This window comes from Lepidochelys olivacea (genome assembly GCF_965140295.1).
Source record: "Lepidochelys olivacea isolate rLepOli2 genome assembly, chromosome: 12".
In the NCBI taxonomy this organism is placed as follows: Eukaryota; Metazoa; Chordata; order Testudines; family Cheloniidae; genus Lepidochelys; species Lepidochelys olivacea.
The window spans coordinates 4,929,220-4,942,497 of NC_140422.1; the positions used below are offsets into that span (position 1 = coordinate 4,929,220).

Consider the following 13,278-nt stretch of genomic DNA (forward strand, 5'->3'; position numbering starts at 1 on the left):
GCCAGCTAGGCTCCTGGCCTCACTGGGGCTCCTGCTCTTTATAGGACATGAACGCTATGAAGGAACCACACGGAACTAGACCCGAGCAGGCCAGGCCTAGGTCCGGCCGCACACTGCTGCTCTGGCTGGGTTCTGGTGTCCTCTACAACCCAGCTGGCGCTGGCCTGGCCACTGAAGTAAGCGGGACTGTCTTATTTTGAGTCTCAGCTTTACTTCCACTGTTCCCCTTTGGAGGGGGTGTGTGGGCTGGGGTGCCAGCAGTGTGATTTTGTATCATGGGCATTGGAAGAACGGTGTGGTAATCCTTATTCTTTACTTTGTAAGACCGTGACATGGTTCGCTCACCAGTGCCTCCTGCCAGCAATCTCTGGGATGAGCTCTCTTAGGGGCATGCCCTCTCCTGGTGGTGCCTCTCCCGTGGTCATCTCTGCCTGCAGACCCACATCAGTCCGGGGCCCACGGTGTCCTCCTCATGCCTCAGCCCTCAGGCTGTGTCACTGTGTTTTCTCTCTGCCGGGGGAGGATTTTACCTCCGCGGGCGGGACTGGTGAGACAGAGTGGGATACCGCCACCAGGCCTGGGCTATGTTTTAAGAAAGGTGTGGAAAAATTGGAGAGGGTGCAAAAAAAAGAGCCACGCAAATGAGTTGTGGGTGGAATGAAATGCCTCAAAGGTAGAGCCTTGAGGCTGCCAGCACGTGCAGCTCTGCAGAAGGAAGATGGATGGGCGTACGGTGCACGAGGGCCCAAGTGGGTGCTTTCATGCGAGTGGAGAACGGCAGCTGAAGAACCAGTGGCTGGAAGCTGAAATGGCCAATGGCCCAAATGTTGAAGTGCGGTTCAGCTGCTGGATTGGGTGGATCGGCCAGTTCCTGAAGGCTTCACATCACAGCTGGCCCCCTTTCTGGAAGATGCTTTAGCCCCGGGGTTGGTCACCTATAGCACGCGTGCCAAAGACGGCACGTGAGCCGATTTCAAAGGGCACGCTGCTGCTGGCCGGGTCCCAGCCGCTGGCCCCGCTCAGCCCGCTGCCGAACCCAGGCCGGGACCCCGGCAGGCAGCAGCGAGCCATCAAAAATCCTGCCCACCCTGCCCCGCTCTTCGCCGCCCCCGGGGCAGGGTGAAGAAGCTTGGTCCTGCCGGCTGCTGCTGCAGGGCAGGCAAGCTCCCCCTCCCGCCGCGGTGCTGGGGTCCTGCCCCTCCTCCTCTCCCTCCCTGCTGCCAAGATCAGCTGATGGCCCTTGCGAGGGAGCGGGAGAAGCGGAGCTAGAGCGTGTTGCTCCAGGGAGGAGGTGGAGAAGAGGTGGGGATGGGGGCGGGAAATCGGGGCATATCCCCTCCAGCCCCATACCGTGAGCCGCTCTGGGCAGAGGGCTGGGAGCACCCCCATGACCCTAGTCCCCCCCAGCCCTCTGCCCTGACCCCTGCACCCCCCACAACCCCAGCCTTTACTCCAGCACCCCCCACACATACCCAGCCCCCCATACCCATGCCCTGACGCTTGCACACCCCCCCACATTCCTGCCTGCACCCCTTGCACCAAATGGGAGCTGCCCAGGTGAGCACTCCACACCCAAACCTCCTGCCCCAACCCTGACCCCCCTCCCTCATTCTAGCTCCTGGCCAGACCCTACACCCCAACCCCCAGCCTGCTCCTTCACCCCCAGCCCTGTGCTCAGTGCTCTCCCACCCTCAGCTCAGTGCAGCGCGAGAGGAAGAGAATGAGCTAGAAGCAGGGAGAAGGTAGGTACCCACTCTGTGTGGGCAGGGCTGGGATCCCAGACCAGCAGTGGGCTGAGCGGGGCTGGCAGCCAGGACCCTGGCTGGCAGGAGCCGGTGGCTGGAACCCCAGACCGAGAGCGGGCTGAGCCCTCAGCCCACTGCCAGTCTGGGATCCCAGCCGCCGGCCCCGCTCAGCCCGCTGGCTGCCGGCCCCTTCCCAGCTGGGGTCCTGGCCGCCGGCCCCGCTCAGCCCGCTGCCGGCCTAGGTGAACGGAATCCCAGGCTGAGCAGGCCGGCGGCGTAAGATCAGCATTTTAATTTAATTTTAAATGAAGCCTCAAACATTTTGAAAACCTTGTTTACTTTATATATGACAATAGTTTAGTTATATAATATATAGACATAGAGAGGGACCTTCTAAAAAACATTAACATGTATGACTGGCACGTGAAACCTTTAAATTAAAGTGAATAAAGGAAGTCTTGGCACATCACTTCTGAAAGGTTGCCGACCCCTGCTTTAGCCAAACAAGTTACACTTGAATCATAGAATCTCAGGGTTGGAAGGGACCTCAGGAGGTCATCTAGTCCAACCCCCTGCTCAAAGCAGGACCAATCCCCAACTAAATCATGCATTTGAGTCAAATGCAAGTTCCTGGGCAGGCTCCAGCCAGGGTGAAAAGGTAACAGGGTCTGTAACAGGTCAGACCAGCTAAGCGAATGATCTCTGAGCCTGCCATCCAGCTGTGAAAGCGGGGAGCGCTCTGTGCACACGGTGACCTAGCCCTGCCTGATGAGACATGGAGGGCCGGGACTGTTCTAGGCAGGGCAGCGTGGGGCTGCAGGCTTGTCTGCAGATGCAGTGTGGCCCAGGCTGGCACGGGGCACTAGTGCAGCTGCCTCACGTTTGGCTTGTGCCCAAGAGTAGACAGTTGTGCTTGGGCTGGCATCCTGGGCACTCCGCCACCCCCCGCACCTAGGCTACTGGAGGGCTGGGTGCAGGCTGTGCAGTGAAGGCCGTCTAGGACCTGGTGAGTGGACTCGGGGCTGCATGGCCACGCTGGGTTATGGAATGGGCAGTGAGCCAGTCTGGCTTTGCGCTAACAGCAGCACTGTGGGGCAGCGCGTAGGGAGGACACAGGGCATTGGGGGGGGGGGGGGGTGAAACACCTGTTGGCGAGCCGCTCAGGAGGCTGCGAGACCAGGCCTGACGCATTAGCAGGGATGAGGCTGTTGTGCCGGGGCAGGGAATGCAGCAGGGGGCTGCGCAGGAAGAGCAGATTGACACAGCGGTGCCTGTTTGGGCGGGGGGGGGGGGGGGATGAAGGCACCAGGCCATTCTTAAGTTTACCAGCGGAGCGGGCGCTAGGCGAGGCCTACAGCCTCTTTAGCCCAGTAGAAGCCTTTTCGCTCAGGCTTTGCCTCGTTGCCCACTGTGATGCTTACCCAGCGCTTTGGGGCGAGGTGCGGGCTGAACCCAGGGTCACCGCTCCCGAAGGGGTGACCTGCCCGTGCTGACCCTGCTGCGTAATGGCAGCTGGCACACAGGATGCCATCAGCTGGTGGCCTGGCCTGAGAGGGGACAGTCAGGGGATGCGGCCTAGGGAGGAGCAGGGCTGGTCAATGGCAGGCATGCCCTCAGAAACCAGGGCAGGGTCATGGGCGCCAGGCACACACACGGGGCAGCAGCTCCTTGGTGCTTGCCTTGTGGTCATGGCCGGGCCAGCGTCATGCGAGCCGGATGTCCATCACTGAGGTCCCCCAGCACCTGTGCCACTCTGCCAGGAGCGCACAGGTGTCAGGCCAGGGACATGTTTGCTTCAGGCTTGGAAGCACTTGCCCTGGGGCCTGTTGGGTTCTGGCACTGGGCAAGAGGTGGCAGAGCCTGAGTGCTCTCTGCCAAGCCTCAGGAACAGGAGAAAGGCAGCAAAGGCCCCTCAGAGCTCAGCCAGCCATGTGGCTGTTCTGGGCAAAGCGGGCAATCCTGCCCCCCCGGGATGTCACTCCTACAAGTAACATGCGTTGAAAGTCCTAGAACCGCCCCTGCTCCTAAGCTCAAGCGAGCGGGCTCACATTTCAGAGTGTGAGAGATGGACCCTGCGTTGTGGCTGCAGGCCTGGCTCCAGCCACCCGCATGGGCCCGGCCAGCCCCCTCGCTGCAGGCAGGTTCTGAGCACAGGCAAGCACCCCTGCTGTAGGCCTTGTAAGCCGGCTTAGCTGCACTGGCTGAGAGCCCAGCTGCAGGGAGTGAATTGCACTGGGCGGGAAGCACGGGGCATGTGGGGTTACCCGCCTGGCACAGGGGCTCTAGTCCTCAGTTTCCATGGTTAGCATTGCGGCTAAGCCAAACCAGGCCGTTCCTTGCAGAGAGTGTGGGGCGTATAGCGGAGGGGCCAGGCCTGGGGAGAGGGACAAAACAAGGCTCTGCCCCAGCCCGCTGCCATTGCTGCTGGACGAGGTTGCCAGTCCACAGGAGGGCAGAGCGGGGAATGGGAACCACTTCTGCTCTCCTGAGCGCTCAGCCTGGCCTGGAGCAATTCAGGCTGGCCCCTGCGCCGGTTAGAGAATGGAAGGGAGCCAGGGGAGGGCTGGGGCGCTGGAGGTGTCCCAGAGCTCCTAGCCCAGCCAGCGCCCATCCCTCAGGTGGCCCCATGAGCCGTGTTGCTGGGGGGGACGGTAACTGCGGGGGTGTGGAGGAGCAGGCTGGGGGTGTCGTGGGACTGGGGGCAGCAGAGGTCCCAGGACCGGGGGTGCTGGTGCTGCCTATTACCGAGTTTGCTAGGCCTCACCCCGCAGGAGGAGGTGAGCTGTACAGTTCCCCAGTGGAGCTGGGTTAGGTGGAGGGTGGGATGGGAAAGGTGCTGAAGCAGCAGCTTCTCTTCTGTGCCATTGCAGCGGGTACCCGCAGCAGCTGGGGTGGGGGGAAGCCATCACCCTGTGTCTCAGGGAGAGGCCCTGGGCTGCCCCAGCGTCCCCCACACCTCACAAGCTCCCTGTCCTGTCAGTGGGGTGCCCCTCCCCAAGGCCTGTGCTCATCTCACACCCTGACAGGCCCTGGGCTGCCCCCCCAACAGCACCTGGCCACATGCCAATGCCCTGGGCAAGTGTCCTGGAGATGGCTTGGCAGAGCCAACTGTCCCGGCTCCCTGGGTAAATGGGCACTGGCCTGCCTGCCCACACTGCAACACATCCCACAACAGCCACAACCCTGGACAAACACACTCAGCCCTGCATACTGCCCCCCCTCCCACCACAGAGACCCACAGTCACTGCCCTGGAGGGCAGCCCGACAAATGGGTCGATGTGCCGAACCTCAGAACATGAACACAACCATCACAGTGCCAGCCACGCAGTAACATCCCCACACACCCATCCTCAAAGAGCCCGAGACACCCAAACATCCAGAAAACAGCCCCCTCAGCCAGCGAGCTGCACCCCTGCAGGGCTGCTTCTGCTAGAGGTACACGCTGCCCCCACCTAAAGACTGTCCTTCCCCTGCCAACGCTGGTAGGGCCCAGTCCTGCACTGGGTGGGGGATGGACTGAATGACCATTTCCAACATCTATGGGTGTGGACTTCCCCTGGGAAGCCCCACCGCCTTCCACCAGGAGAGAGCGAGACCTCAGGGGTTTAGCTGAAATACAAATAACCGGTTTATTTAAAAAGTGACAATCACATAATTCATCCTGTGAAAAGATCTGTAGACCGTCCGCTCGAGACTTGGCCACCACAGTCCCAGCTGAAGTCCAGGAGAGCTGGGTCCTGGGCTGGAGTGTGAAGAGCTGCAGAGAGAGGCAGACACAGGTTTGGTCCATTGACAGGTAAAGGCCACCGTTCTTGAGCCAGTCAAGAGACAGCTGAGAGAGTAACACTTACATCCCAGCAGCAGCAAAGAAAAATTCACTTAGCTGAGAAAAATCACTCAGGTACATGACATGGTGGGGGCAGCTGACCCATACGTGATTCCGCGTCTCGCCAGCGGCCTTTTCATGAGAGACACCCAGTCAGAAAAATAATACCCACCAAGGTCTCTCAAGCACTTTGATTCTTACACAGTAGGAAATAGATCTGCATCGCTTTGATTCAGAGAAAGCAATTTGGTTTCTGAGTGTGCTGATTCGCCCTGCCCGGCACACAAGAACAACGCAGCGGCCGTGTCATGCACGTGCGCGCTCTCGGTTTTACCTAGTTTTGTGCCTAAGACTATACAGTGAGAAGACTCCCTCCACCCCGCCACTGCTTTACAACATCTCCAGGCGCCTTCCTGGCTCCCCCGCAGCCTGCGGCAAGGGTTACTCTTGCTTGAGCCCGTTCTGGTGCTTTGGCTGCAGTGCCCTGGGGAGTTTTTGGTTGATGAAGAATGCTTTAAGGAAGAGGTCTCTGATGACGGAGGGCAGGTAGTGGTGGATGAAATAAATGAGGCGCATGCCCCGCCCCGGGTAATAGCGCGGCGCTGGAGTGGTGGAGATGAGGGCGTCGGCGATGCTGTTCACCACTAAACTCAAATCCTCATTCGCAATCTTCATGAATTTAACAAACTGCTTGTTGATCTCATGGATGTACTCCTCCCCGTAGGCCTGCAGCAAGTCCGTGGGCAGGCTGGCCAGGAGCTGCTCCTTCTTCTCGTGCCAGTAGGCAGGGTCGCAACTCGTACCTAGAATGAACCCAACAGCCTTAAGCCCTGGTCCCTGCTGCCTGGCCGCCCCACCCCAGACGCACGACCCGGGGGAATGCAGAGAGTGCAGCACCTCCCTCCTCCACCCAGGGCGTCCATGGATAGCAAACCTAGGGAACCTTCCCTCCTCCCAGCTGTGGGGTCGAGCGAGAGACAGTCTGTCAGCAATGAGAACACGCCACTGCTCGGGAATGGCCTCCGGTTCTCAGGGGACATCTACACAGCAAAAATACCCTGCGGCCGTGCGGCTCAGAGCCAATTGACTCTCGCTTGCAGGGCTCAAACTGCAGGGCTAAAACTAGCAGTGTAGATGCTCGGGCTGAAACCCGGCAAGTGGGGAGGGTCTCAGAGCCCAGGGGTCCAGCCCCAGCCTGAACATCCATTGTGCTTTGTTGAGCCCCACAAGCCCAAGACAGTTGTCCCAGGCGGAGACTCACTGCCATGGGGGTTTTTTGGCTGCGTAGATACAAGTTGGTGACCCGTCCCCACTGGGTAGGGCCCTACCAAAGTCACGGTCCAGTTTGGTCAACTTTATGGTTATAGGAATTTAAAATTAGTCAATGTCACAGTTTCAATGTTTACACCTGAAATTTCACAGTGTTGGAACCATGGGGGTCCTGACCCAAAAGGGGGTCATCATGGGAGTGCCACCCTCACTTCTGTGCTGCCTTCAGCCCTCATCCTCAGTCCTGGATTTTCCACTACCTCAGTGTCCCCCGCCTGCTGCCTCGGCACACACCTCATGGTGCCGGATCCTCTGTTGCCACGTAAGGGTTCGTCTACACAGTAACTTTGTTCCGGACTAGGGTGAATTTACAGTAGAACAGCCACTCCAGAACAGCTCCATGTGTGGACAAGCCCGCACTCCTCCTTTGTGCAATGCAGCGCAAGGATCTTTAAAAGTAACTAGTGGCATCCAGGTTGCAGCCCTACCTCCTGCTCATGTTCCCCCAGGGACATATCTCCCTGCACTTGCTGTCTTTGATCTAGCTGTGAGTTGTGCATCGCGGGGTTTCCAATCTTTCTGTGACACTCCCTGCCCACCACTGCTGTTAAGTAACAGCATCATAATGACAGGGCGAGGCAAACAGCACACGGACAACGTGTGCAGATGATGACACTAAATTGGCAAGAGTTGCTAACATCAGTGAGGCCCGTGAAACCCAGTAGCAGGTCCCAGAGAGACAAGACACACGGGCAGCAGGTAAAGTGAGGGAGCCTGCAGAAAGCTTGCTAAATAGCTGGGGAAAATAATCCCATGCCTAGGTGTGCCCTGGGAAACAGAACTGCTGAGACTTGGGCCAAGTAAATTAGACGTGATATTGCAGACCAAAAGCACCACTTCATCCAGCAGCCAGAAGGCTGCTTAGTGCCCCATCAAAACAGAGCGAGGACAAGATCTCTGGCCCAGGGAGACACCACACGGCCAGGGAAGGAGCCGCCAGCAAAGTTAGTTCCACGATATTAAAGTTCCATCTCCCCTGCGGACCACAAAAGTGACCTGCCCCCCCATGTCTGGACTGGCTGGGGTTCGAATAGCAAAATCTGTTCCTGTTGCTCTCCTCGGAAGTGGAGCAGAAAAAGCCCCGTGCAGTTTTGGTCTGAACATGTGTCAATGAAGCCCCTCTCCTTCCAGCTCTGCTGGGGAGTGCCCAGCTGGCAGGTCTCCTCTCATCAGAGAAACGCTCCTCTCTAAACCTGGGGTACAACACGCCTGGAACGTGGGGTTTGGTTCTGGGCACTTCAACGAGAAGAGGGTATTGCTCTGCTCTGAACTATCTGCAGATTGGCAACTGACGTGACCGGGGCCGGAAGGATGGTTAGCACAGTCCCAGAAAAGAGTGAGGTGTGGCCAAGGGACAGCTAAGGCCCGATTTTCTAGAGGGGCTCCGCATCGCAACCAGAGCCAGATTTTCTACACAGCTCAGCATCCAGCAGCGGCCAGTGTTCTTACCTGTGGCCACGAGGAGGACATTTGGACAGTCTTGCCCCTTAGGACACTGGGCAATTAGACACAGCACAGCTCAGTACATAGCGCTCCCAAAAGGGAAGCAAATGACAGCTAGTTCTGTGACATTAGAGAGTTCAGGGTTCTAGTCCTGGCAGTGCCTGAAGTGATCTTGAGCAATCTCTCAGTTATCTGATCTTTACCAAGACGCGGACGCGGCTGGTCCTTTCCTCCTCTCCTGTACAGATCGAGGCTTTAATTAATTAACACCGGCTGTGAAATGCTTAGTAAACATTCAGGGGGACAGCTGGGACTGGGCGTCTTTCCACACAGCTGGCTTTCGGGAGCCGGGCTTCACTCACAGCAACGAGTGCAGGTTGTTCCCTGAGACGCGGGCCGTTGTGACAAGCCTGCCCAATATACCACCCTAGGCAGGCCTCACCACGTGTCCCCCCATCACAGCCCGGCTGGCAGGTGAGGAGCTCTTACCCGTTTTGAAGTAGCCGGGTAGGATCACACTCACTTTGACCCCCCAGGGCTCCAACTCGCTTCGGAACGTGTCCATGAGGAGGGTGAGGGCAGCTTTCGAGGCCCCGTACGCTGCTAAACACGGGTACGGCATGTCGCCTTGGAGAGAAGAAAACACACGGGCCGTTGCTGTGGGGGCAGAATTATTTGCGAGACAACGTAACAGTTACGGGTATCAGAACTCCTGGGTCCCGGTCCTGGGGGGAAGGTGTGGTCCAGCACTTCAGCACAGCACAGCTAAGCACAGATTGGCACGTCCTTTCCAAGAGACACAGGGGGTGAAACTCAGGACTCAGACTCGGCTCTGTGACAGTCCTAACTCCACCTCCAGTTGAGAGCACCTCACCCCCGGCACTGCATACCCCACTGGCCTCCGTCTCAAACAACAGGCGAGTGTCACGAGATCACTTCTCCTCCTTAAAGACCCCCATGACATTGGAGCAAGTGACCTAAAGCCACGCCACTCGCCCAGGGCGTCAAGCTCTCGGAACAGTTCCCAGAATGGACCCGCCAGCCTCCAGGGGGAGGCACGTGGCAGCAAGGGTCGGAGATTCGTGGCAAGTCGCACAAGGCTATGGACCTGCCTCCTGGGGGAGAGAACGCCCCCAACGCTTGGAGCTCTGCCTTCAGAACAAGATGCAAACCTCACACTGGCAGCAGCTGACCCTGCCCAGCAAAAATAAAAACATTCCGCAGCTTTCTGGGCAGGAAGGAGGCAGCTAGTCCCCTTGCTGGACTCTTCGCTGTGTTTGCTGCTTGGTACGCGGAGATGCTGCGGCCACAGTGGGGTGACCAGGTGTTCGGTTTTCGACCGCAACACCCGCTCGAAAGGGAACCTGGCAGCTCCAGTCAGCACCGCCAACCGGGCCGTTCAAAGTCCCATCGGCGGTGCTGCAGAGCTAAGGCAGGCTAGTTCCTACCGGTCCTGACTCCGCGCTATGCCCCGGAAGCAGCCAGCACATCTGGCTCCTTGACAGGGGAGAACGGGGCCAATGGGAGCTGCGGGGGCGGTGCCTGCGGATGACAGCAGTGTGCAGAGCCACCTGCCGTACCTCCGCCTAGGAGCCAGACCTGCTGGCCGCTTCTGGGGCACAGCGCAGTGTCAGGACAGGCAGTCAGCCTGCCTTAGCCCCCCCCCCGCTGCACTGCTGACTGGGAGCTGCCTGAGGTAAGCCCTGCCCCAGCCCTGAGCCCCCACAAACCCAAAACCCCCTCCTATACCCCAAACCTCTCATCCCCAGCCCCACCCCAGAGCCCGCACCCCCATTTAGATCCCCCATCCCCGCCCGCACACCAACCCCCTGTCCCAGCCTGGTGAAAGTGAGTGAGGGTGGAGGAGAGTGAGCCACTGAGGGAGGGGGAATGTAGTGAGCGGGGGGCAGGGGGCGTGGTGTCAGGGAAGGGGCGGGGCTAGGGTGCTCAGTTTTGTGCAATTAGAAATTTGGTAGCCTAGGCTACAGGTGCCAGATAAAACATACATTACTGGGGATCGGGGCAAACCTGGCTTGGTATCTACGAGCTGAGGCCAGATGAAAGATACTGGGGCCCTAGTGAGCAGCTCACCATCAAAAGCAACCAAACTACAGCTCCTGCGAAACCTCTGACTGCCAGAAGCTGGGAGTGGACGACAGGGGATGGCTCATTCGCGGATTCCCTGTTCTGTGCATTCCCTCTGGGGCACCTGGCACTGGCCACTGGCAGAAGACAGGACACTGGATTAGATGGACCTTTGGTCTGACTCTATGTGGCTGGTCTTATGAGGCACTGTGGCCTGGTCTCCACCCAGCCCCACTTCTTCCCCACCGGGTGGGGACCGGGCCTTTACCTGCCGGGCTGCTGACGGTCACAATCCTGCCCCGGGAGGAGCGGAGCAGGGGCAGCAGTGCTTTGGTGAGCTCGAGCGTGCCAAAGAAGTTCACATCCATGCAGGTGCGGAATTTGCAGAGCGGGGAGAGCTCGGCGTCAGCGATGGTGTCGTCGAAGCCTGCGTTGTTCACCAAACCCCAGAGCCCTGTGGAGAGGGGCGCGGAGAAGGCGAGCGTCAGCGGGATGCAGGCATGGGACCGGCGCGGCCTGACACTACCCCCTGTTCGACTGCCTGGAAAGCCCGCGCCGACCGGGGATGCTTAGGGAACTCAGCTTTACCCTGATGCAGGGAGGGGACCCACCAGGACCCGTGAGCTATCCCCTCCCACCAAAGAGAGCTCCCCAGGTCAGGAGGGGACAGCGGTTCAGAGCCAGGCACAGATAGTTTTCCATGCACCTGCAAAGCTGGAGCCCAAGGGTGAGGGGAGAGCCGAGTTGGGGGGACAGCCACTGGCAGGAAGGAGCAGGAGAAACGAACAGCTGACTCCCGCGCGGATCGTGGTGGGAGGCTGTGGGTGCAGCCTGAGCAGCATAACCGGAATATCAGGCAGAAGGGGCTGGTCTGGGGCCCTGCTCCACAGGCTGAGGTCACCGCCCTAGCAGGGCCCCGCGTGGGGTTGCTCGTGATGGGCTGCCCCCAGCGGTCTGATGCGGACGGGGGCGCCCGGAAGCCAGGGCTCCTACCTGTGCTCGCCGTCTGGGGCTGGACGAGCTGCTGGGCTTTCCGGATGTCGTCCGGTTTGGTCAGGTCCATTTGCAGCAGCGTGAGGCTTGGTGAGCAGCTCTGCCGGAGCTCCTTGGCACCAGCACTCTCCAGGTCCAGCACGCTCGCAAACACCTTAAAGCCCATGGAATCCAAGTGGCGCGCGGCCTGCTTTCCAAACCCAGAATCACACCCTGCAAGAGCCAAGAGAAGACTTAGCGAGCGAGGGTGCTAAGCGCTGCCCGCTGCCTACAAGATGGCCTAGCTGCAGCCTCCGCACCCTGAGCTCCAGGAAACAGGGACTGGGCCCACACATATCCCCCCCTTCCTCCCCCCAGCTGGGAAGATGCCCTAAAAGGGCAGCCAGGATTCTCTCTGTGTCAGGGAGTTTGGGGGTGGTGTGAAGCCATGGCAGCTGGCTTGACACCACATCCTCCCCCTACACGTAGAAAACATATCAGGGGCAGGATGGGGGGCAGAGTCAGGGCACCGTGACCTGGCCAATCCTCAGCCAACAGGTCCTTCCTTATGGGCCTGCTGCAGCCACCATAACTTATCCCCCACCTCAGCCCCAGCAGGAGTGGGATGTGTGGAAAGGTAGCTAAGCCATCTTGCCCTCTCACTCCCCACTGGGCACAGCTGAGGATCTGGCCCAGAGCAGGATGTGTGCACAGAGACCCTCTGCTGGAGCAGCACCTGTGCGCCTTGCGAGCAGGGGGGCAGGATCTACTCCATGGGGATTTCGTAGCAACAATAAAATCTTTCATGAGAACCATTCAAAGGGCCTTCAAAAGGCAGGTAAGTCTCATTATGCCTCGTTTGTAGACGGGCACAGGCAGGCCAGGTTGTCCTAGGGAGCTGGTGCCTGAGGGTGCCCCTAGCTGTTAAGCAGAACTCCCCATTAACTCCAGCAAAGAATGGCACCATACGGTCCAGAGTCAGGAGCAGAACCCAGGCTCCTGGCTCCCAGTCTGTTCATCCAGCCACTGGGCAGCACTGCCTTGAGCACAGCGGCACTCCCAGCTGAGTGCCAGCAGTGACCGGGAGCCCAGCTGTGAGACTTGGCAGCCAGCGTGGGGGAGGTACGTTTTTAAACCCACGTACGACGCACCCCAGAGACGCAACTGCTTTCATGAGTCTCAGGCGGGGTGTCTGGATAGAGTTGGTGGTCCTGGGTTAACTTGAGAGAAGTAGCACAACAGGAAACACTACTTGAGACATTCCGGACGTGTGTGTGTCTCCCGTGGCTAGGAGCGCTCCCGGGGCCAGCGAGTGCTGGTACGCAGCGCTGGCAAAGCCCTCCTGACTGCGAATGCAGCTACATCGGCAACACTGCGCTACAGATTGGCATAGCACAACCCCGAGCAAAACAAGCTACACCCATAAAAGGGCAGCTTTCCCAGTCCAGCTCCATTTACACTCTGGGCTTTTGCCAATCAGGACTCAGACCTCTTCACACCCCGGCCAACATAGCTATTCTGGCAGAAGCCTGCAGTGTAGACTTGACCTTAACTAAGGACTTAAAGGACACCAAGCTTTAGTCATCCCCTTTTTAGCCCAAGATGTTAACCAATATTCAGGTCCTTGCTGGTTGTTTTTGTTAAGAGGAGACGTTGATGATGAGGTCAGGTGTTTCTGCGATGCAAACCTGTTTATTGACAAAGAACATGGAAAGTCCTGTTTGACGTCTGCTGTGTTCAGTGCTAAGAGCACGACCCTGTGAGAAAGCCAAGACAGAGCTTTTTGGGCAGTGTGCTTGCTGGAAAGAGGCTTGGATTTGTGAACAAGGAAACTCTTGCAGCCTCCTTGGGTTTCTCTGGGCCCTCTCCTCTTGTCTG

At 58.8% G+C, this 13,278-nt stretch overlaps 1 protein-coding gene across 2 annotated transcripts in view; it reads right to left on the reverse strand.

Annotated features, from left to right (window-relative positions):
• Window positions 1–5,355: 5,355 nt before the first annotated feature.
• HSD11B2 (hydroxysteroid 11-beta dehydrogenase 2) overlaps window positions 5,356–13,278 on the reverse strand; it is a 52,479-nt gene continuing 44,556 nt past the window's right edge. For both annotated transcript variants that reach the window (XM_084644757.1, XM_084644758.1), the window contains exons 2-5: window positions 11,422–11,634; window positions 10,697–10,882; window positions 8,833–8,970; window positions 5,356–6,374 (exon numbers count right to left, since the gene is read on the reverse strand). In XM_084644757.1, the coding sequence (XP_084500883.1) occupies window positions 6,013–6,374; window positions 8,833–8,970; window positions 10,697–10,882; window positions 11,422–11,634 (899 nt within the window). In that variant the 3' untranslated portion in view covers window positions 5,356–6,012. The remainder of the gene's footprint in view (window positions 6,375–8,832; window positions 8,971–10,696; window positions 10,883–11,421; window positions 11,635–13,278) is intronic.